Here is a 24,445-nt window from a genome sequence, read left to right on the forward strand (position 1 = left end):
GGCTCAGGGTTTGAAAAGCCCAATGCTCAAATTCACCACAAGCTACCATTCAACAACCATTAAGCCTTCTTTCTGGCTACGTCAAGTGAACAACAGGACAAAACCAGGACCTCAACAAAAGAGGGATGCTGATCCTCCATAGCATTACCTACTATGTAAGGCACCACAAAGGTCTGAATAGAATTTTACAACAAGCCCTAAGGAGAAAGACAGAGGTAGCATGCCCGCGCCTCAAAGAGGAAGATTAAATCCTTGAAAGCAAGTATTTAATCAATTTTAAGCATGCTCCCAAGTGAAGAAAGCCCCATGTTCACTATCTTCATTCCTAACTCATTTATTGCCCTATTTTTCCCTCAGAATAAAAAGTCCCCTACTTGTGATACTATGGTATCACAAAACATTCCTGGAGCCTTAAGAAAATATGCAGCAAGACTATTTGTACAATTAACAATTAGTTCAACTGTAACATCACTTCCCAACTCGCTTTATGTAAGAATGTTAATACACTTGGGTTTTCAATGCCATAATCTGGTTTCATCTAAATAAACCAAAACTGATTCTTGGCACATGGAAAATAAGCCAGCTTTCATTCTATACAACTGCTTTTGAACTTCCAGTCAGCTGTTCATCCACATCTCCCACATTTCACTACAACACTGAAGTCCCCTTTGAACATCCCCAAATGAAAACAAAGCAAGCTATATAAACATTAGCGTGTAATGCTACATAAAGTGGATTCTTCGGTAAGGCAAGGAGTGAAAAATTCTGGTGTTGCTTTTTTTCCCCTCTCATTTTTTACGTACATTTGAATGGGTCTGTTCTTTGCCTGAAGGTGTGGCAATCTATTTCAAAAGGCCTGAGAGGCCACAGTTACTAAAATATCTCAGGACTAACTGGTGATGCACTTGTCTGAAACAAGACAGACCAAGACGTGCAGTGTCGTTACTCTAGTGCAGACACTTATGTGCTGAGACAGACCAATAGTCCAGTAGAAAAAGAGATCATATAAATAAAACATACACCATCTTGCCTGCTTGGTGTGCCACCTAAGCTATCACAGCATTAGCTCAAGGGGACAAACTTCCCAAACTAATTCTGGTTTCAAGACATATTGACTAAAATCTGCACCAGAAGAAGATGAACTTCTTAGCCAAGTCCTAATAAAGCTAACCAACCACCCACCAAACAACAAAGCTCAGGTCTGTCACCTGGATCAAACAGCCATCCCTTGCAGGATCCGTCCCGGAATTGCCTCCGGGATGCTTTTGGAGGAATTGGTCTATGAAAGCCTCATGGCATCAGCAGCAGCTATGTCATCAACACCAAGTTAGAAATATCCCTGTTTTGGTTCATTTCTTTACCCCTGCAAAAATTTTGAGCTACATAATTCACTCTTGGTAAATGACATTACAGTAAGTATCTTCAACTGAGACCTGCCCAACTCAGTACTGGAGTTGTGGCAGACTGCACTGCCACTCAGGTAGGAGATCTATCCTCCCTACCCCTTCCAAAGTTGTCAGAAGCAGCAGCAGGATACTTGTAACCACGCACAGCTGCTTCAGTCTGCAAACAAGTGCCTTAACTCAAAGCCTGCTTCCTTTGAAAGCTTAAGGGAATTAAGTTCAGTCTGTCTGAGTCACAGGACATTGTCATTTTCATCTGTTGCTTTACTGGCACAGCAACATCCTAAAACCAGAACAGGAACATTTGCCAGAGCTTTTCAGAACCCTATGCATAAGCAGACCGAAGTCCCATGCTGACTGGTAAATAACAGCATTAAAAGACATGTCTTGAAATCAGAGTGCACAGATTAAAGACAGCATTTCACTCCGCTTTCCACCAGCTCATGTCGCTTGAATATACCCCAGTTTCTGCATCTGCAAGACAGCAAACATACCTACATCACCACAGAGATTCCCCTACAGCCTACGTCCAGAAGACGGTAACTGCAGGGTATTAACAAAGGAACATTTTTTCAGACCTAGGAATTACAATCAGCACACTGGGCTGTACAAGATGAAATGCCAGAGCTTGCAGGGGCATCTCTCTTTACCATCACATACAATAAGTGTTTATTTGTACCTGTCAGGGAAGGAATTTCTAACATAAATATCTCTCAAGCAACAACTTTAAGCCCTGAGAAAACAATTCTAACATATCTAATTAGCTTGAACTGCCTCCCCAGGTTTCTCTGTTTTGCTCAATACAAACATCTAAGACCTTGAAATACAGGACAGCTTTTGTCACGACAAAGAAATTAAAAAGCCTAACTGCCAAAATGCATTCTTGGATACATCTGACAGTTAGCTTCCCTGACAGCCTGCATCTGGCTCCGAATGACTGCTGCCATTCTGCTTCTCATCCCCAAGCAAGTCAGTTTAACACTAACTCAAAAAAAACCACCACAGGCATAGACAGAGGTGTGTTACATCTCAATTAAAAAAAAAATAAAAAAAAAATCACTTGGTAGAAGTGGGGAAGAAATGGAAAACAAAGAACACCAGCACAGTCTTTTCTCCTAAATTCGTCTTCAGGAATATCCAAACTGACAGGCTAAGAAATCAGGTTTACTCTGAGCTTGGAAGAAATAAAGAAAACTACAGCTGAAGTATCTAAAGCAGCAATATAAGCAGAAAATCTAATGACTTTTTAACAGAAAAATGATACTTGGTTTAATCATCAGTGCTGCTTGCGACTTTATCAAATTTGAATAACAATGAGATCTTGACTGTAAGAAAGGTTCCTATGTACACCTGATCCCAAACAGACAGAAAAACACAGATACCTGGAAACTGGGAATATATCCTGTACTGCCACTATCTTGACCTTCTGAGCTGATGTCTCAACAGCAACTCACTTTGGGAAGCATTTTCAAGCTTGCAGAAGATGTGAGATGCAGAACAGAAGTCTATTCTGCTGCAGCATAATTCAGCACAATCATTTATTCCTTAGGGTGAGAGTCATTCAATACCCATTTGCATTGTCTCTGAATGAGAAATTAGAGCAACTGAACTAAATTGCCTTGGTATATCTGAAGTGACGCTATACTGCGGATATCAGCAGTAGCACAGAAGATTTACTCAGACCACAAGGTCTCTTGTGCACATCAGAATCTACACTGGCATTTCTAGTAAATAAATCTAAGAATTACATGGTTTATAGTGTGTTTTGAAACCTGCTGCTCCTGCTCAAACTTCTCTGCAAGACATACATTGGAATTATTACTACAAGCACAACAAATACTGATTTTCCTTTTGAGCACAGCCAGAAGACCACCCAGAGCTTAATGACCTGCATGAGGAATCTCCCCATCCTCACATCCTCCCATAGGGTTTACTACAACAGGGGATGTGTGAATGAGGAGGAATGCTTTGGGTTGGCATGCAGAGGCTTAAACATGCCCCAACCTTAGAGGGGTCAGAACTGAATTACACAATTTCTAAATACAAGCATTCATCTTGACCTAAGCAAAGAAGAAAAATCATTAGCATTGTTATTAAATGCGCAGTTGCAAAGAATCACAGAAAGAACTTCTGAGAGAACAGATTTTCTCAGCCTTAGTTCATCAGAAATCTCATAAATCAGTATTTCTGACAGAAAAAAAACAAAAGAATTCAAGCATAACACAGGGCCCTTCTGCATACCTGATGCTCTGGAACTCCTCAGTCTGTGCTGTGCTCCAGCTCTAATAGCAGCCGTCTCGGAAATCCTTCTGCTACACAAGGAATTTTACCACAGGCAATGTCTGGCCAACTGGCATCGAGATTTCCTTCACATGTTTTAATGAGATGACGAACAGCATGGGCATGCTACTCCCAGGAGGTCCTCACAGAAAAACTCATCAAATAAAAACTCACCTGAAAATAAGCCTCGCTAATGAAACAATCTTATAGTTAAGTTACAACACAGGTACAACCTGCTACCTTTACCCATGCTAACAATTCCCCTTGTGGAATATATTCTGTAATTTGTAACTCATGTTATGTAAAATACAAGGCAAAATGACAACATCGTGAATATCAAGTAATTACATCACTGTCTTTACAACCATCAGGCCAAAACACTACACTGACATAAAAAAGAAAAAAACATTCACAAGTAAGCATTTTTAAGTAGGCATTAAATAAAAATTAACTCAAATACTGCAAATTATTACAGAGAAGATACCTGGCAAGAGAGAAATAACACACTGCTTTTATTAGATTATCATGCAACATATGAGGACAGAAAGTTTCCAGACAGTATACTCTTTCAGTATGCCATCACCGCTCATTTTCAGTCACGTTTCTTTTTGCCTCCTATAAAAACAAAACTGCTTCATCATCCTCATCTATATGATTTTACCGTCACATCTGCAATGCCTGTTTATCAGCAGTTATACCACTGACAGTGAAATTACTGCTTACCATACTGGCCACTACTATCTCAGTATTCACCTGTTACTCCTACCCTTTCTTCATCAGTAAGTCTCCACACAGCTTTCATGTTTCGTCTACTTGAACGATAGGAACCTTAGAGCAAAGGCTGCACAGCACCAAGACCAATTAATTCTTGACATAAAGACCCAAAGAGTACTGTGGTTGAAAACAACATATGATCAACACTGTTGTATTTAAAGCAACGTGTTATACTTTCATTGCGTATTAGACAAAAATTGTATCGCAAGTTACGGTATTCAAAGTAGTTGAATTCTGACTTGGAAAAGACAACGCTGTCCATCAGAAAGAAGAGCTTTTCATGCTAGCTAGTCATGTACCTCAGGTAACCCGTCTGCAAAATATTGTTCATTTTGTACCAAAAAGCATATTTGTTAATTACCAAGAGCAAATTTATATGGATGACTACTTACCAGCTTCCATCGTTATTCCTAAAAAGAAAATAATGAACCGAGAATTCTTCTGTTTGGATGGGATTCAAAATAAGGGAAGAACGAACTTTCCTAGAGACTTAGCATTTCAACCCTGAAAGAAATGCCACACAACTTCCTGCACGTGATAAGAAAAGACCTCTCTCCATCAGCTGATCCTACATTTCTTAATGTGTATTGCCTGCAGTAATGAAGACATTACACCATTTAAAGATGAACCTAAACATTATGCAGCCCACAACATACTCATTGCATGTTGCACAGTTCCCAAACCATCAAGCTGTACCTGGAAAATATGCAGCTACAGCAAGAGTGCCCAGTAAAGAGCATCCGGTCAAGACTAAGACCTTCAATGTGCTGTCCCTCAGAAGTCAAGTACTCATGTCTTTCAACAGTCTACTTTAGACAAACATCTTTGAGTCACAACAGATTCTTCTCAGATGTCACCCATTTATGCAAGACACACATGCACTATCTCAGCTGGGTACCTAAAGTTTTCTGAAGGTTTTTATAAAAGCTTGCCTGATGGTACAGTAAGGAAACATGCAGGCCCACAGCTGTTTGGAGTATTTTTTGATCCTTTTTTAGAATAAATTAGCAGCTTGCTGATTTCTGAATAATCTGAATGCGACTCAGATAATTTCCTACAAATGGTGCTGAAATCATCCACTGTTTTTCATTATGATTCAGCAAGAGGCATAACAAAGTGAGTCCCAAAAGGTTGTCTCAAACAACAAAGGCGACAGTAATGACCAAGTTCTTCACTTCCGACGCTTAAGAAATCATCTCACAGAGTAGCTGAAGAGGAAGAAGTGGGGTTAATAAAAAGCCTCCTCTTCCTGACTCAGAATTTCCACTCACATCTGAGTCCCAAAACAAGTATAGAGATCCAAAAAACTATGCAGCAGGAGGGGGAGGAAAAAAAAAATCCACGAAGAACTAGCTTTTGTGTGTTTTTATTACTAAATATGAAATACTGAATTTTTTATGACTACGAAGCAGCTTGTATGGCTAAACCTCCCTACCTTCATTGCCCCTGCTTTTACTTAAATGGCTTTTGCAATATATCCTAAACGTCTGCAAATCCAAGTCTCTGATTTTATATGCCTGTGATTTCCCTCACACCATAGTGGGTGAGTGGCAAACTCATTAAGGAACAGACCATACCCCTCAACACTCCCAGGCTGCTTTCTAAAAGCTGTTTAAACCTGAAGAGGGAATATGTAAACTGCCTGTGATCCCAATCCCTTATCTTAGCCATCTGGCTACCCTTTCTCTGCATTTCTGACCCTTCTGTCTCCTTCTACGTTTTTGTATGAGTTTTCCCAATGCCTGCAGGTGGAGGAGAAATGACACAGATGACATGCAGAACACTGTCCAGGGTTCAGCAACAAACCAAAAAGAGGTCGTATCTCTCCAAGATGACAGCTTTAATATCATTTTTAATAAAGAGGTTTAAAAAAAAAAAGTATATATTCTAAGGTTTCAGTAAATTTCAGAAACACTAATTAAAAACTGGCCAGATTTTCCCATAGAGAAAAAAAACCAAAAAACCAAACCAAACTGAATTCAGGATCCCTCTAACCACTGGAAGCCAGACGCAGTTTGACCCACCACTCCTGAAGTCTACCAAGATAAACAGATGAGGAGGTGCCCACAGAGGTCATTTGTAATACACATCTGCTAGTTCAACACTCTGGGAATCAGAACATTTTATACCTTAACAAAACCTCAAAGTAAGGGAATCACTTTTCCAGGTAATTAACAGTAGAAAATGCTTCGATGGGGGAAACAAACTGATTCAGATAGACAAGCTCTACCCAATCTTTCTTACTTCTGGAGAACACTTTTTTTAATAAAACTTTATGAAATGTTTAGATATATTTTTCTCTAAGCACACTGCCTTGCCTATAAGAGTTATGTACAAAGCCAAAAGTGGAGAGCTGCTGTTATAAGGCTTCCAACTCAATTTACCATCTAGAAGTCTAATACGATTTGACTTTTTGTGCTTTGTATACTTCCAGGAAGATCAAAAGACGACGCACACCACAAGTTTTTCAAATGTGGTTGTTTTAGACATAGTTTTACTGAAAAAAATCCTTGCAACATCTTCTGGGAAAACAGAACACCATCATTGTATCCTGTGCCCTAATAATCAAATACAAAGGCAAGTTAGTCTCAAATATGACAGATGGAGCTGTCTCAATATTGCCTGACATTTCAATCACAAGTCCCTGTTTATATTCACTTACACAATTTGTCAAACTTCAACCTCTTCATGCTGCAGGCTTTTGAGATGTTTCAACTTAAATTATTTCACCCATTTTCACAGAAAGATGAACTTAAAATATTTTGTCTATAGCTCTAAGCAGGAAAGAGACATTTCCTACAGGCATCCATTAAAACCTCACATCGTTTGCTCTTTTTGGACTTAAAAATCAGTTAAGAGTGTATTTTGGAGCTAGGAACGTGTCACTTGCTATCTCCATGAACACTTGGCCCGATCTGCCCAAGTTTTAAACATAGAATCATAGAATCTTCTAGGTTGGAAGGGACCTTTAGGATCATTGAATCCAACCATTAAGCTAACACTGCCAAGTCCACCATGTCCCTCAGCACCATGCCTACCCATCTTTTAAACATCCTCAAGGGTTGGCGACTCCACCTCTTCCCTGGGCAGCCTGTTCCAACGTTTGATACCCTTTCTGTGAAGAAATTTTTCCTAATATCCATCCTAAGCCTCCCCTGGCGCAACTTGAGGCTGTTTCCTCTTGTCCTATCACCTGTAACTTGGGAGAAGAGACCGACCCTCCCCTTGCTACAACCTCCTTCCAGGGAGTTCTAGGAACCGATACAGGCTTCTTGAAAGTAAGGAGGCACCTATAAACACTGGCACATGAGATGCACTGGAGGAATGCATCTACAGTCTGGTAGGATGAACTGAATTTCTACAGAGCCCCTGCCCCAGTGGAGTCAGAGATATGAATAAATTATAAATATGAATAATGATAAAAAAAGCAGCTGGCAGCAATGCTACATCACCTTCCTGAGAAGGCATAGGTAGACACCAAAAGCTCTTTTCTGCCAGTGTTGTTGGATTCCCAACAGGAGTTTCGCCCTGGAGCTCTTTGAGGTGTACTTTTCCTTCCACATCTTGCCAAACAAGACAATGCTGGCAGGTCTCTGGGGCACAAGCCTGGCTGTAGTAACTCCCAGATGTCCTGCTGGTCTGCAAAGTGTGAGATGAGCATTGGTGTGAGTTTGTGAAGTTTCATGCAGAAAAAAGAAAGTGTTTAAAACCTCGTGTTCTCTGGAGTATATCTTTAAGATTTAGGATTTGAGAGTGATGAATTTCCGCCTCAAAGGCTTTTTTGATCTCCGGTTGATTTCAAGCTGAGTTCAACTGACTTAAACAGAGATGTCTACATGACACACACCAGCCTCTGATCCAGTTACCCTGGGCTCTCCTTGTTAATAAGTCCAGTTGACACCACCAGTGGTCACCTCACCCTGAAATGGATGTCTAAGACCAGTCATCTGAATTACACCCCCGCTTTTTTCTCACCTGTAAGGGGATCTGGGATGACCATCTCAGCTTGAAGAATTTTCCAGATGAGATGTCAAGAATAAAGAGAAAAGAGTCACACCTCATCTCTGCAGCCAGAGACAACAATAAATGGTATTTTCTGACTTGCAAAACTTGTATTTCTCTGAAGCCTGTTGTCCTTGTCTGACAACTGGACTTCCATCATCTTATCCGGTGTGCTACTTCTCCCTTGATGAGTGTTGTGTAAAGCATGTCCTCCAACTGTGCTGTGGCAATGCATTACATTTCATTGAACACAAGAAGTAGTACATTCCACTGCAGTCAGTAGAGCATTTTTATAGGAGCAATAACGTTTAAAAGGCTTTACTCTGAACTATGTCCCATATTCCCGGAGAGGAGACATATGCAGGTAGCAATGTTGTCCAGAGGCATAACTGGTTTCAAAAGAAGCTCTGACCCAAACAATTGAGTCTCCTCGTCCACTTATTGCAGAAGCAAGAACAAACAAATAACATTTTGGAGTGATGGGTGACTAATGGTAAGGCTGTGAAGGATATGGTTTGTAATAAACCCTGAATGTGATGGAGCAGCAATGCCCTCAAGGTGAATGAACTGCCAGTTGCCTCCCTATTAACACTCATTTCCACTCCACACTGCTTGCTATCCTTTTACCTCGTTTTCCAAGTGATTAAAATAATTAGGTGGAACATGTAGCTCTAAGTATTTATGATAGGTATTTAGTATCCAAATTCTCATAAAATATCTGACCTCACTGATCACATACTATCTGCACCTTAGAAGACAGCATCAAACTGGACCGTATGTGACTCATGATGACAGGGAACTAGTCTTTCTGTGCAAGCAGCTGTCAGGGCTGCTCTCACATTAGCCATCAGGAAGCCAGGCTACATGCTTGGTCTGCAGGTGCAGGGGGAAAGAACCTGTCAGGAACATAAAACATGAAGAGGACAAAGAGCGAGCTTGATGGAAACAGAATGCAAAATCACATCTTTTTCCCTACCAGACTTCTGATCAAGTACCTGAAATGAGAGCAGAAAGGAAATAAACAAATACATGTGTAAATATTGACAGAGACCTACATTCCCACGTTAAAGCAGATATGTGTTACCAGCTATGACAACAGATAGGGAACTGAGCTCATGTATCTTTAAAACCCAACCCTGCTGGCAACCCAAAATGAGTAAGTCTTCCTGCAAACAGATCTAAAGCAAAAATGTTGCCATCAAACAACTTATAATACTGCACAACAACCCTTCACCTTAAAGAACGTAAGGAATTCGGGATATAGCAAACTGGTGGCAGGCTGCACTGCATTCATCCCTAAGGATAAAAATCAGAGTATACAATTAGGTAGTCAGCAACCTTTTGGTACAAAACCAAAACACTACATTAAAAGCATGAGCTCCAAACATATACAAGGTGACCTTCAAGAAAGTGTACACACATTTAGGAAAAAGAGATACAAATGCATGATTTAGAAAGGAATCCAAATTAAAAGTTTCTGTGCATGTGATGGGAAGACGTTTACTGAAATTGGGAGAACACATCTACTCTAGCTGCAGCTGAACTAAATTAATACTTGGCTGCCCCCTCAAATCTGCTGGAATACACGCACGCCTGGTTACTCCTTCAATTAGTTCTGTAAAACCAGCACACAACAACTGTAGTAATAAACTTCTGCTACTCTGCAATGCCATTATCACCAAAAAAAAAAGTTTCCTTTTAAGATTAAAAGAGGTGCTGATACACCTTACCAAATTTCTAGAAGTTGTCTATGCCTTCATCCGTACTTCAGAACCAAACTATTTCCTACAGCTGGTTGAAGCAACTGTTCAGACTACTGTCCTTCCGGACTGGGATATGGATGAAAATAATCTTTCTTTTCCCCGCCCCCCCCCTCCCCATTTCTACACTGTGGAAACTGTGGAAAAAAGCAGAACGACATGCCAATGGCCAGTACTTATGCAGCCACAAGAAAAAGAAGGCACTCACTCTCACAGATTTTAAAAAGAACTAATTTTTAAGCTGGAAAGCACATCTATATCCCCATCTAGCTTGAAAAATGAAAGCCCCCCCCATGCCACTCCTTGTGTCTCAGCAAGAACAGCAGTCAAAGCTGGAAGTGTAGTACTCCTTCTGCCCCGCTACTTAAAATTAAAATATTTTTGTATATTAAAAATCTTATGAACAAAAGAAAAATATATAGTAAACCTGACTCTAATTACTGTGTTTACAAAGTACTTACTAAACACTAAAAGCATTTATAAAGTACACTTCAGGCAGAAGGAACTTTTCTGGAAAAGCATTTTATTTCAAGTCCCACATGAGCAATAGCTGTTATATAGCTGAAATAGCACTTGTATTCTTCTCTGCTCATCTTCCTTCCCATCAATAAATTATTTTAGAATAGGTACTATTTTGAGACCAATACATCAATTTTTTCTAGATGCGATCACAACACAGGAAGTAAATTGTACCTCCAAGTCATGTAGTCAGCAGAGTTTACAGAAAAATTCCCTTGCAGAATTTGGATCAAGGTTACTGAAGTAGACCAGGAAATCCTGCTCTCACTTCCAACCACTGAAATTCTCTGCAACAGATCTGGTGTAAGAAAACTTACAAGTTGAAGCAAACACAGGCGATTCAGAAAACCATGCTACAAAGGCCTAATTCAAAATTAAAGGTTGATGAGTGCAGGTTATGCTCATCACAAAGAACATTTGTAACTTTCATGTCAGTTATTTATGTGTCACTAGAAAATGTTTTAGCACCCAGTAATGTTTTAAAAGGAGTAGCACAAATGACAAGCAAAAAGTCAAGATGAGAGCTTCTGGTACTGAACAACCCTGTTGTAACTGGCATGCAGCAATGGAGGTGAGCTGAGGCTGCTCTGGAAATGTTAACTCTGAATTTCTTTGTTTTCTTACAATTAAGATTTCAAGACCCCATGTAATTCACTACATCAACCAACATGTCTGTGCAACTCTAAGAGATCAGAAACTCCACTCAACCCTGGAAGCAAAGGTACTTCCCTAACCCATAATGCTAAGAGCACACAGAAAATTCTTAAGGACCTAGAGGTACTGCCACTATCTACTTCTGTATTTCTTCTATAGATGTGAATATCACTTCAGCCTCCAGGGCTGGAAAGACAGCATATCTGATATGTACCTTTTTTTAAACCTGTAGTTTAATCATGTTTCTTATGGTATCTTACAGGTGGGAAGCTGCAAGATACAACCAACACATACTGAAAGGAAAATCTGGTCTGTAAGGATTGCGTTGAACAAGACCAAAAGCTGTCGTATCTCCCAATAAATGCTTCCCAAGAAAACCAACCCAAAACATAAAAAACCCCACCCAAACAACAAGCAAGCGGGATTTTTTTTAAAAAAGGAAAATTATTACATTTTTCTCCCACATTGCAAGGCTTTCAGATAAGGTGGTGAGGGTAGAGAAATCAGATGATATTACCCGGAGGCAAGCATCATGTACAGTACTTTGGAAAAAAACAGGGAAAAATATTACACAAGTCAGATGGCTCAGTAAGGATTAAGAAATACCTTGATAAACAGCTAATGATATGAAAGGCAAAGCTTTTGGCTCCAGCTCAAAGAAGTAATTACTCCCATCTGGGCACACAGAACCCCAAGAAGGGCTACAGTTTCACATGGTACAGGAAAATTTTCACAGGCTTACAGTCTTTCTTTCATAGCTACACTGGGTGGGCGTACACCAAGTAATATTAAGGACAATGTTTAAAAGTATACAAGACTATAAACAACATTCTCAGAGGACACAGGTTACCTGTCCTTCCCATCAATGCATGAAGCCGATGGAAATAGAGAACAAACTTTTTTAAGTCGTTGTGGTACTGTGAAACCCCACTGCTACGAATGGGCCTTTACAGAGCATTTAACTTTTTTCTCATGCATACATATACCTGACTAAATAGTCAGCCACAACAGAGCTTTATAAGGGGTTTCTTCAACAATCCCTGACATTTTGAAGAAGCCACCAAACTTTCAAAAATACAGCAGCAAATTTTGCATCCCAAAACCATTGTAAAGTAAGGAAAAGCATTTGCCCATTCTCACAAATATGGTCAAGGCTTGAGTCAAGAAAGGTTTGCTTTCACTGGGAAAACTTTATTCTGCTATTTTTCCTGCTGACTGCTTGTTTTACGTGGGTGGGGTAGAGTTTTTATTGTTCTGGACTGCATTTTAATTGATGGCAGAGTGCCTGAAGTTTGGGATTGGCATCTCTTCCATTGTTTTTGCTGAGATAAATAAATGTATTTCCCTCCTCTTTTTTAAAAATGAAATACATGCCATGCTCTCAACTGCTAAAAACAAAGCAAGCTGCTACAAAAAAAAAGAAAAACAACAGAAACAAACAAACAAAAGCTTTCAGATGGCACAAACAATCTACCAAACTCCTGCTGCAACAAATTCACCACCCAAAAGCCTCATGCCTCTGAAAAACCCTCAAAGACCAAGAAGCAGAGATATGACCGTGGAGGCTAGCAGTACTATGTTGTACTATTATGGCTAAATGTTTGTGTAATTCTGAGGAGGAGACTGAAGATCAGATATTGGGCTCAACCTCAAGCATCAACAACTATGAGGATGGGAGCCTGCTAAACAGCTAAGATATGTTCTCAAGAGAAAATAAGGCAAATTTACTTGAGTCCTGAATGGAAAGTCACTGAAGGAAATGCTACGAGGGAGGGAGGGCAGGGGTGGTCTATCCAGGCAGACATGGCTATTCAAAAAAAACCACAACAAAAAACGCCACTCCCTCTCACCAAACAAAAAAGCAAACCTACAAGTATAGCCTTATATTAATGAAAAACTCCAAAATCTGAAGGTTTTGTTCACAAGCAACATGAAAGCAGCATCTATATCAATACTCAAAACCAACACTAACCAGGCGGCATCTAAAGCATCTCCAGATCACTTTAATGGAAATAGGCTGTTACTGATGCTGCCAGAATAAGACTTTTTTTTTAAAATATAGAAACATTTGCAACCATGTTTTCTGACCTAGTAATTAGAAAATTGCCCTGCTACAATCTGACACAAAGAAAAAAAGGTCCTAGTTTTTGCTCAGCTGTTGATTCAATGCCTACTACAATAGTAGTTGGCACTCCTATCACTCTGACGTTCTGCTATTCCAGGGGAGAAGAAAAAAAAAAAAAGCAGGGGCGTAGGGGGGGAAGAACCACACACACGCAAGCCCCCCCCACCCAAACAAGTAAGCTGGAATTATTTAAGGAGAAATAAAGTGTCAGCACCAAGCTAAATTGTTCTCATTATCCAAAGAATTTTAAAAATACTTTAATATTACACTTGCATGAAAATTGTATGAGCTCTTCATGGCAGGCAGTGTTTCAGCATGCTCCCCAAGTGCACACAAACAAAAAACATATGACAAACTGTTGTCTCCCAACTGATTAAAGTATTTCTTCCTGGCACAGAAAAGCACTTAGTTAACTGCTGTGAGTCTGGGCCAACAGATGTATTACACCCACTACCAAGCACAAAGTTCAAACCTGAACACAAATACGCTTCAAAAACGTGCAGCTTCTGAAATCTGAGAAAGAGTATGTCTGAGCAACTTGTTTTCAACCCTGAGCTACTTGGTGAACTGAAAGAATCACTACACAGTTGGACAAGGCCAACTGCACTGCGTCTCTTGAGCACGTTTGGAAAAAGTGGAACATGTTAAAATACTTCTTTCCAAAACATCGTAACAGCAATAAAGCCACATCAGCCTAACACACACAGAGAAGTAGGGAAAGAAAAGCCTACATACAATGTTTAATATGTCTCAGTTTCTTTCTGTTGTGGTATTGACCTGTATGGCAAAGCCTTTCCGTTCCAGATACCATAATCATCCAGAGGAAGTGAGTCTGAAGTGCCCAAAACTGTGGGTACACACAAGTAGTACAGTCTAACATAACATGTAAGATGAAGAGCCACTGTGCCTTTAACAATTCTGAAGAGCTGATAACTACTATTGGCCAAATTCTAAATGTCACAAGCCACTAAAATCTAGCAGTTTATTCCATGGTTGGTGCAAAATCCAACATAAAATCCAATTTTCAGTATTCCTTTTTTAAAAAAAACAGCAAAACCAAGTTATTTGTATACAAGGCTTGGTGTCATATCAAAAGAGATTCCAGGGTTTCATACTTTGATACTCAAAAGACAGGGAAACCAGGCTAAGAGCTGCCTGCTCCATTCCTAAGTAGTCTCAAAAACCCCGAGGCACTAGGATCACAGCTGTTCTGAAGAGCAAGCACATTAATGGACAATAATTATACTAAGAGGGTATCTTGTATGCATTTTTTCTCCCAGACGAAACCTACCTGTTTACTTTTTGTAGCCTTTCCAGCAGCATTCTTGCTTCCTTTAGCACCATCCATGTTTCTTAAAACATTGATGAAATCTTTCTTTGAAACAGATGACAGCAGTTTAGCACGCTGCCTCTCAGAGCTCCCACCTTTCTTCACCTTCTCATCAACATTCTTTTGGTGCGTCCTGACAGCATTAAATAATTGTACAACACCTCTGGCATGGGGAAAAAACCAACAAAACAAAAAAGTTTTTAACTCAAGTTCCCTTTAAGGAAACGAACCCTCTACCAAAGCAACTAATCAGTGCAGATGCTAGCTCCCCAAAACAGTTACTTCAAACCTCAAATCAGTTAAGAAGTAATATTTACTGCAACGTAAGAGACTTACAGCTGTCGCTCTTCCTTCACAAATCCACAAATAACTCTGCAGAAGTAAGCATGATAACATGGCACTGAGATCAGTGCAAGAGCATGTCTCATCCCCAGAAGCACGTTACTCGCCCTACATCAGCTGCTAAAGTCCTCAGGGAAGATGTTAAGAGCAGCTGAAGCAGGGGGACAAGGCAGAGCAATGAGTAAGGAGACAGATACAGACAGCATATCAAGGTGTTCAACTAGTTCTGCAACACCAAACTACTGCAAGGCAGAACAGGCAACTGAACTTAACAGATGTGGATCTGGTGAATTCTCTGCAGAGAAGGAAGAAACAGAGTAGCAGAAACAACTGTCTGCATTTTTAAAGCATTTAAATTAACAAAATAAGGGGATCCAACACAGCATTTCTGTTAAGCAAACATTATGTTCCCATCTAAATTTTCACTCTTTCATAAAGCTTCTGAAATCTTTTGTTGAACTTGATACTGTACAAAGCAGACCTGTATATAAATCACTTGGCTCCTGCTAGTCACTTCTTAAGAGTTCATTCTGATTGGAAACAGCTTACCTGCACAGGCCTTTTCTTCCCCTTTTTCTCCTTTTTTCGATACACATACATTTAAGGAAAGCATTCAGAAAAACTCATACCTTGTGGCAGTTCTCTGAAGATTTCTTTCTCTGTCTCTGTCTTTGACAACATCTGGCTTCACTCGGCACATCATTTCCCACTCCCGCTTTTTATCGAGCTGCATTATAAATATTGTTATGTGAAACAACATGGAGCATTTGAGAATGCAGCATGCTCTGATAGTGTATGTAGCAAGAAGGGAAAAAAAGATAAATCAAGGAATCTCGGTTTGGTTTGAGGCTAAGGGGAGCTCCAGTATGGGACCGGGCAACAGGTCTGAGGCAAGTCTCTTGTACGGACACACCAGGGGCCACAGTCAAATCTCAAAAAGTCACTTGCCTTCTCTAAACAACAACTAGAAAAGAGTCGCACCAGAGTGATGCCTCTGACTCAAGACAAGCAAAAGGAATTTAGAAATACTCAAATCCTTTCACACTGGTTGCTATGGACATGGAAATTATTCAAAGACAGCTTTCAACTCCAAGACTTAATAAGCTGATCACAGAGAAATTTATACATAATAAAATCCTGGGTCTATCAAGATAGGCGTGTTGCATTTTGAGCCTTGGGAATTTGACTTCCCCTGCTGAGTTAATCACAGTACAGCCTTGTGACCAACAGTGACGCATGGCAAAGACTACAACTGGCAAAACTCAAACATCAGGAAGAGCACCAAATGCTCACCAGAAAACAACTCCTGTGCACAACACTTATTTTCGTCCTTTTTCTTTGAGGCACTCTGTATGAAAACCAAACTAATCTGCTTTCCCATTACCAGGGGCCGCAACACTACCAGCTTTTTTTCTGCTGCAACAGGAGAACACTGTATTTCCCCAGCCCCAGCTTCAGGTACTGAAATATTTTTTTCCCTTTTACCAATTTAACAGTGTTCTAGGCCTGGTGATGTTGCATTAAGTGTATTTTACGCAAAAAGTCTTTCATGGAATTTTAGAGTCCTTACCTTTAGAATTCCAGGAAGACTACTACAAATTTGTGAATTTATGACTGTGTTTTGGCCTTCTATGAAAAGAATTGCCCTATTCTGTCTTCCATCAGCAAGAAATTAATAGAAGGCAGACTGTTCTCAAGCTTTTATAAGGGTAAACAAGTCAGTTGGGGGACCTGCAGCCCACCTCTGCTTTGCAGTACTCCCACATATTTACTGGATGGGAACAGGTATTTAGGACAACCATAAATACAGAGAGATTCTGTATGGCATCTGCTCAGTTAAGAGGCAGGCCGTGGCCTAACCACAGCATGTTCCAGACTGTCAGGTGGATAACCTGGCTATCCCACTGAAACAGAACTGGTAAGATGAGACATTAGAACTATTAATGTATTTTTACCCTGAAGGTAAATCAATCACAGCCTGGAATTTAAAGTTACACTAAAGATACACAAACAAGTGACTTAACTGCCAACACTGTTTTGTTTTCTTCATAACAGCTTCAGAACCAGAAGCAATTTAGGGCACGAACACTGTAATAGAAAACTCCTACCACGAAAATCATTGAGGGGAGCAAATAATGATTCACAACTGCATCAACGATTACTGCAATCTCAACCTAGAGGCCTTTGATTTTGGAAGTCACAGCAGAATTTAAATGAAAGCAGTTTTCTTCTCTTTCTCGCTCGCACTTTCGATGAGAACTATTTCAACTTGTAATGCCAACAAAGTGAACTATACCCCAAATTAACAATAGCAATTAGAAAACTAAGCTTAAAGCAGCAGCTTTCACCCTCTCAACAGCAAAGACACACCTTAAGCGGACAGACGGGAACAGTCTTGCTGCCAAAGATCAGCCTGCCTGATGGCCCAGAAAAAGCAGTAAGGGAAAAAGCCCTACAGCGTGACTGTCTGGAAAGTAAAAAAATTGAAGCCTCTTGAGATAACTGTGGAGGAGAGATTACAAAACTGAGGCAGTCTCAGAGGACTCTCCCAAATCCCCACTGAGGGGATCTTGCATGTATCCCCATCTGACTGCGATTGCACAATAAAATACTGCATCTTTTTCTCACCTTCATCCTCTTCTCCAGTCTTTCCTGTTTTTCCTTTTCTCTCTCCTTCTCCAGTTTTTTATTCTTGGCCAAGATGGTGGACTTATTTTGTGGAATCTTTTTGTTGAGCACTTTTGCCATGGCATCTGCCCAGCCTGCACTTGGACCAGCTTTGGAGCTTGTTGCCTCTTCAACCCCATTGCCAAGGGCTGCTGTTTCATCTTCATCATCACCATCCAGGGCTTCACCTCCTGAAGAGTAGCTGTCTTCTGGAAGTTGTGAGCTTAACTCAGAATCTAGGGGTAAAAAAAAAGGAACAAAAAGAAGTATCAGGAGTTCTGTTTCTCATAAGGATCCATCACTAGCATAATTTTCTCCGTATGTAAATGTTACTCAAGTTCAGGGTCATGTACTGCTTGCTGCTACTATTAATTCCTCAAGCAGGCATACACCTCCATAATGAATTTATTAGAAAGTATCCTGTGCACGTGCTTGCTCATGTCAGTGATGATTTAAAGTGATTTAAGAGGTTGGGTAAAAGAGAAAAGGCACCCTTGGAAGATTTATTATTAGATTAATGAATATTTTGATGCTTAGGAGCAGCAAGTTTTGAGAAAAAATCGTATTTTCCAGTTCAAAAATTATAATTTACAGAGGCATATATACACACACATATGTATATATGTACACACTTTTATACAAACCGCAACAGTGACATCTAGTGCTTAAATGCAATCAGCTACATGGATTAAATTGAAGGTGGGGGAGCATTTCTTACATGACAGCAAAATCTGCTCACGGAAAATAATGCCAGCAAAAATATGATTACTAAGCATAATGAACGCAGAGGGGAGGCTGCTTTGTGAAATAAAGAATCAAGACAGTTGTCAGGTAGCTCAAAAGAAACCAGAGGCACTAAGCTTTTCTGGTAAAGCTAACTGCTCAAATTCTTGATACACAAATAAAACACCCCCAAATTCAAGTTTCCTTACCCTATGTCCCTTCAAAACAGAAAAGAAGGAATTAAAGTTAAAATACTGAAGTCTGGAGTCAAGCAACAGTAAGACAGAACAGCCAATTAGACAGCAAATAAAACACATGAAGAATCTACCACTTCCCTCATTAGTCTGTTCTAATGGTCAAATAGAAAAAAATCAAGCCTTTAACGGTGTGGATGATTAACTAGAATGAAACAAGCTGCAAGTTTAGGGTGTGTTAAAATATGTTTGGTTATTTCAGTGGACCCACTTTATCACATAATCAAGAGCAGAGCTTACAAGTGACCCGCCGCTATTAACTACCATTCCACTCATATTTGTGCCACCCAGAATTTTTAAATTAATTAACTTTCAAGGCTGCAAAACAAGTTCTGGACAGAAGGAGGCTGGTTTCTAATATGTCCACACTCATACCAGTAAGGGGACAACTCCCCACCAACTCTGAGACACCAGCTGACTGGTTTTCATCCATCTACCGCTCTCACTCCATAAAAAGAGTATTTAAAATCACAGTGTTAAGTACTACTGAGCCAAGTGCTTTACTTTGCAAGCATTACTATATCCCATAAACTACCTTCATCAACCAAATCATTAAGAGAATGAAGTCAGGACTGCTTCACAAGATCTGTTTTCTATAAAACCATGCAGACAGCTATTAATGATATTCTCTACTAATTGCCTATTTAATTACTTAACAAACATAAACATACACTCTGTTGTCAGACTCATTATTCTGCCTTCTCCATGTGCCTTTTTGAACCAGCAAAAAACATCCAATGTAGCAGTAAAACAGTGGCATTAACCAATTTAAAACAAAGCCTCTAATAGCTAGGCACGTTTAGAGGCTTGGAGGGCATTTAGTCATCATCATGGAAAGACACAAGATTATATGTTTACATCACAAAAGTGGAAGAGAAATATTTATTGAATACTTGCTCATTATCTATATCAGTATGATTTTTACTGCCACCAAGGTGAACACAGTGTTGTGCCACACTCCACACAGGATAAATTGTGGGGCTTTTTTCAACAGTCCTTACTGTAAATTGGAAATTCAGAAGTGGCAAATTTGTTCAACATATTCATAAACTACTAAAGGCATCCTTTTTATGATATACGTACATCTTCGTATCCTGATTTCCAAATAAAAAAGAAAAATTCGAACCATTGCATGTAAAGAAGTAGGTGCATTGGCGGATTCCTACATGTAAAACAATTTGTCAAGTTTTCACCCCTAAGCCCTACTAGAACGTTGCTATCTAAACAAGGAATCAACCTCTACTTGTGACTTTTTATACATACAAATGCTAACAGCTACCAGAAGTCCAAACCTGAATTCCGCACACTGCTTAGGACGAAATTCCACCCGTAGCAGAACAGAACAGACTTATAAAAAGGAAAACTGCAAAAGCATGTCTTAGTCTACATAATATTTTCTTCCAAGAAAATAGAATGACAGATAATACCAACAATACCTGCTTTCAACAATTACAGAAAGATGAACAAGGCTTCAACAACCAGGCATGACTTATTCTTTATTACATCAGAGGATCATAATGTCATGTCAACAGTTGTCAACAGCATGAGATAAAGCAGAGGAATTTCAAAGTAATTTAAACTATATTAACTCTATCAGAAGTAAGACCTGGGACTCTATCCTGAATTGCAAAGTTTGAAGCCTGGTATAGATTTAATATAAAAAATCCTAAGTGTGTGTGCGGGGCAAATACACGTATACATCTCCATAATTTAGTCTTCTAAACTTGCTCAGCAATCTAGGTGTATACACATACAGTTAAAAAGAGCAATCATTCAGCAATGAGCTCTGAAAGAAGCTCCCACATAAGGTTTCCCCTTGGGTTCAGTTTTGTCCCTCAGACCAAACAGAAACCACTGCCATCTACGGCTCCAAATGGCCACAACCTCCATTCCTCCCAGAATAAAGAAACCACATTGGGAAGGGGTTTTAACAGGGAAAGGATAGGGGCCGGGGAAGGAGGGGATCGGACTGGTGTCGAAGGCCTCCCCTGCCCCCGGGCAGGGGAGGCCTTCAATGCCTGTCTGAGCAGAGAAAGACCCAAACCCCTTCCCACCCCCATAGAATCATAGAATCGCCTGGGTTGGATGGGACCTTTCAGATCATCTAGTCCAACCATCAACCTAACTCTGACAAAAACTATCACTAAACCATATCTCTAAGTGCTATGTCTACCTGTCTTTTAAATACCTCCAGGGATGGTGCCTCAACCACTTCCCTGGGCAGCCTGTTTCAATGCTTAATACCTTTTCAGTGCAAAAAAATTTCCTAATATAAAAATTCTCCCCTGGCACAACTTGAGGCCGCTTCCTCTTGTCCTGTTATTTGGGAGAAGAGACTGACCCCCACCTCTCCACAACCTCCTTTCAGGTAGTTGTAGACAGTGATAAGGTCTCCCCTCAGCTTCCTTTTTTTCCAGGCTAAACAATCCCAGCTCCCTCAGCCACTCCTCATAAAACTTATTCTCCAGACCAGTTTCATTGCCCTTCTCCGGACCCACTCCAGCACCTCAATGTCTTTTTTGTGGTGAGGGGCCCATAACTGGACACGGTACTTGAGGTGGGGCCTCACCTGTGCTGAGTACAGGGGGTGACCACTTCCCTAGTCCTACTCACCACCCTGTTCCTGACACAGGCCAGATGCTGTTGGCCTTCTTGGCCACCTGGGCACACTGCTGGCTCATATTCAGCCAGCAGTCGACCAACACCCCCAGGTCCTTTTCTGCCAGGCAGCTCTCCAGCCACTCCGCCCCAATCCTGTATCGCTGCATGGGGTTGTTGTGACCCCAGTGCAGGAGCCGGCACTCGGCCTTCTTGAACCTCATACCACTGGCCTCAGCCCATCCATCAAGCCTGTCCAGATCCCTCCCCAACGCCTTTCTACCCTCCCGCCCGCTCCCGCTTGGGAAGCAGAGCCCGTTACCGCTGTCCGCCTCCTCGCCCACGGCATCCCCGCGTCCACGTGAGCCCGCCACGGCAGCCGCCATCTTCCCCTGCATCCTCCCAGTATTGTCTTCCGGCCCGGCCCCGGCGCCCGGAATCTGCGTTCCGGCTCCAAAGGTTCCGGGCAGGCGAGGAGGAGGTGTCGGAGGCTTCCGGGCCTGACGAGGCGCTGAGGCAGCTGAGCGAGTCTGGTAGTGCCGGGTTTTTTCATTGCACAAGGGACAGAAACAAAAAAATAAATAATAATAATAAAAAAAATACAGAGAGGTCTGCCTGGGTTTCTGCTCTTCCTCAGGCCCGGAGGATTTGTGGGTCTCGGGCACCCCTTGCAGCAGTGGGCAAAGCCCAGTGAGACCCTGTGGACTTCCCCTACGCCGGCCCTCAGGGGCGCCATCTTGGGGTCACCAGCACCCACAGATGGCCTCAGACTTCAGCACACGGAGAAAGACTGCCTCAGCCGAAGCCTGGGGAGTACCCCTGCAAAAGCTCAAACACAGCAAAGCGCAGGCTGGTTATTCTCTGGCAATTGCTCTCTTCCGCCTTTGGGAGCCACAGTCAATGTGGCAACAATAAATTGATGTTGTGTTTACTGTAGATTGCATAGTGGGAAGAAGAATTTGAAGGCTTACCTTCACAGTGCTGATATCCCAAAGAAAACGTGGGTCAAGGCCCAAAAGGAGGACAGTTTTTAACATGGGGAGGAAAGAAAACCAAATCATTTTCTGTTGGCATTTCAGTCAAATTAAAAAAAAAAAAACAACAACAACAAAAAAAACCCAAAACGAAACAAACATTTCATAGAATCAGAATGGTTAGAGTTGGAAGGGACCTTAAAGATCATCTAGTTCCAACCCCCCTGACATGGGCAGGGACACCTCCCACCAGACCAGGCTGCTCAAAGCCCCATCCAGCCTGGCCTTGAACACCTCCAGGGATGGGGCAGCCACAGCATCCCTGGGCAACCTGTTCCAGTGCCTCACCACCCTCACAGGAAAGAAGTTCTTCCTAATGTCTCGTCTAAATCTCCCCTCTTTCAGTTTAAAACCGTTACCCCTCGACCCCTCACTATGCTCCCTGATAAAGAGTCCCTCCCCATCCTTCCTGTAGGCCCCATTTAGGTACTGGAAGGCCGCTATAAGGTCTCCCCAGAGCCTTCTCTTCTCCAGGCTGAACAATCCCAGCTCTCTCAGCCTGTCCTCATATTACATCCTCTTTAAAGATATACCATTTGCACACTGATGCTTCCACATATTATTTTGAATATATTTTTTCTACACTAGAGATGTCCTCTGAGGATACTCACGGGAGGGTGCTCTCAATCTTTAAAGTTACCCTGCGCTAGCTGTTATCTGTGGGGTAGATGTGCTCAGACCACCTCAGACACCCAAAGGCACATAGGCCCCAGATAGGTGGGTGAGCCACGGACCCTCTGCATGTCTGAAATGACACGTTCCACCACAAGTCTCCTCTGGGGTGGGCTGGCATGTTAACCTCCACATGACAGTTACTGTATCTACCCAAACTAACCGATCTAATGCTTAGCATGAATAGATCACTAACTATGGTTTACATTCTTTTACAAATTTTTCAAATTAATAGTTTAGTATGCTAGAAATTTTTGCAAACTCCTGTTCAGTTGATGTACTGAAATCCCTTCTTCTTAATGGTAGTATTTGGTTTTAGCACTGGGTGTTCAGAAGAGCAGACTATCCACCATCTGTAGAAAAAGAAATACATCCCTCTTACCTTAGGTTTGAGAATTTATTACCTGAGTAACATGCTGTTTAATTTCTACACTCTGTATTTTTGTAAATAAATATTTCATTTGTTGTTGCTACCCTGTGCAGTCAGTCTTGCGTCTTTGTACTTCTATTATTCCATGTTCTTTTCCGAATGATGCGGGTGGCAGCCAAGATAGCAAATTCCTTTTGCTACCTCAGTATCAGGTGGAAAAATTAGAAGTTGGAGAAAGGTCAGATAGAGTGACAGAAATTACTACGTGGCTAGGGAAACTTTCACAAGTAAAGATTATAAAGGCTAAGTATGTACATCTTGGTTAAGTGCCAGCTAAGTACAAACAGTATTGGACTCACTGTTTCTATCATAAACTGTCCTGCAGAGCAGAACTACCTGGAAAGAATATCAGTGTAATTCATTGTTACAAGCAAAGAGAAACACTGTGCTGAAGAATTTGTGCCTCTGCGGAGTAAGAAGGAAACCGTAAACATCCCCAGGATGTGTCATGAAGAGGCCCAAGCTTTACAGGAGACATAATTTCTAATGTTTTACTCTGTAGGGCTCAAATCCTAGGGTGTTTGCCAATAATAATCACTAATCATTTAGTTAAGTCTGCTATGCAATGATAAAGACACCTAGCATTTGCTTGGCCTGATTCATCTCTGAATCATGTTGTGTCAGAAGGGACACTGCTAGGAGCAGGTTATTAAACTGCATAGGCAAAAAGCTCTTCCAGTATAGCGATTACCATCCTCATTTCCTGGTACACACACCTTATTGAACATGTCTTGCACATGGTAGCGTATTTGGCTTGGAAGTATGTAAAAATCTTCAGATTAAGTCCTGTAATGGGTTCCAGTAAAGAAGGTCTGAACCTTCTTCCCTCAGACTGAATTAACAAGTCACATCTCCAATAGCATACTTCTCTCCACAAG

The 24,445-nt window shown here is 41.0% G+C and overlaps 1 protein-coding gene across 3 annotated transcripts in view; it reads right to left on the reverse strand.

Moving 5' to 3' along the window:
- Positions 1–21,932, reverse strand: part of RRP15 (ribosomal RNA processing 15 homolog) — a 37,169-nt gene extending 15,237 nt beyond the window's left edge. For 2 of the 3 annotated variants that reach the window (XM_074579316.1, XM_074579314.1), the window contains exons 1-4: positions 21,754–21,932; positions 17,818–18,092; positions 15,819–15,916; positions 14,809–15,010 (exon numbers count right to left, since the gene is read on the reverse strand). In XM_074579316.1, the coding sequence (XP_074435417.1) occupies positions 14,809–15,010; positions 15,819–15,916; positions 17,818–18,092; positions 21,754–21,829 (651 nt within the window). In that variant the 5' untranslated portion in view covers positions 21,830–21,932. The remainder of the gene's footprint in view (positions 1–14,808; positions 15,011–15,818; positions 15,917–17,817; positions 18,093–21,753) is intronic. The other variant, XM_074579313.1, reaches the window with a different exon arrangement.
- Positions 21,933–24,445: the final 2,513 nt, after the last annotated feature.

Source organism: Larus michahellis, chromosome 3 (assembly GCF_964199755.1).
Source record: "Larus michahellis chromosome 3, bLarMic1.1, whole genome shotgun sequence".
Classification (NCBI taxonomy): Eukaryota; Metazoa; Chordata; class Aves; order Charadriiformes; family Laridae; genus Larus; species Larus michahellis.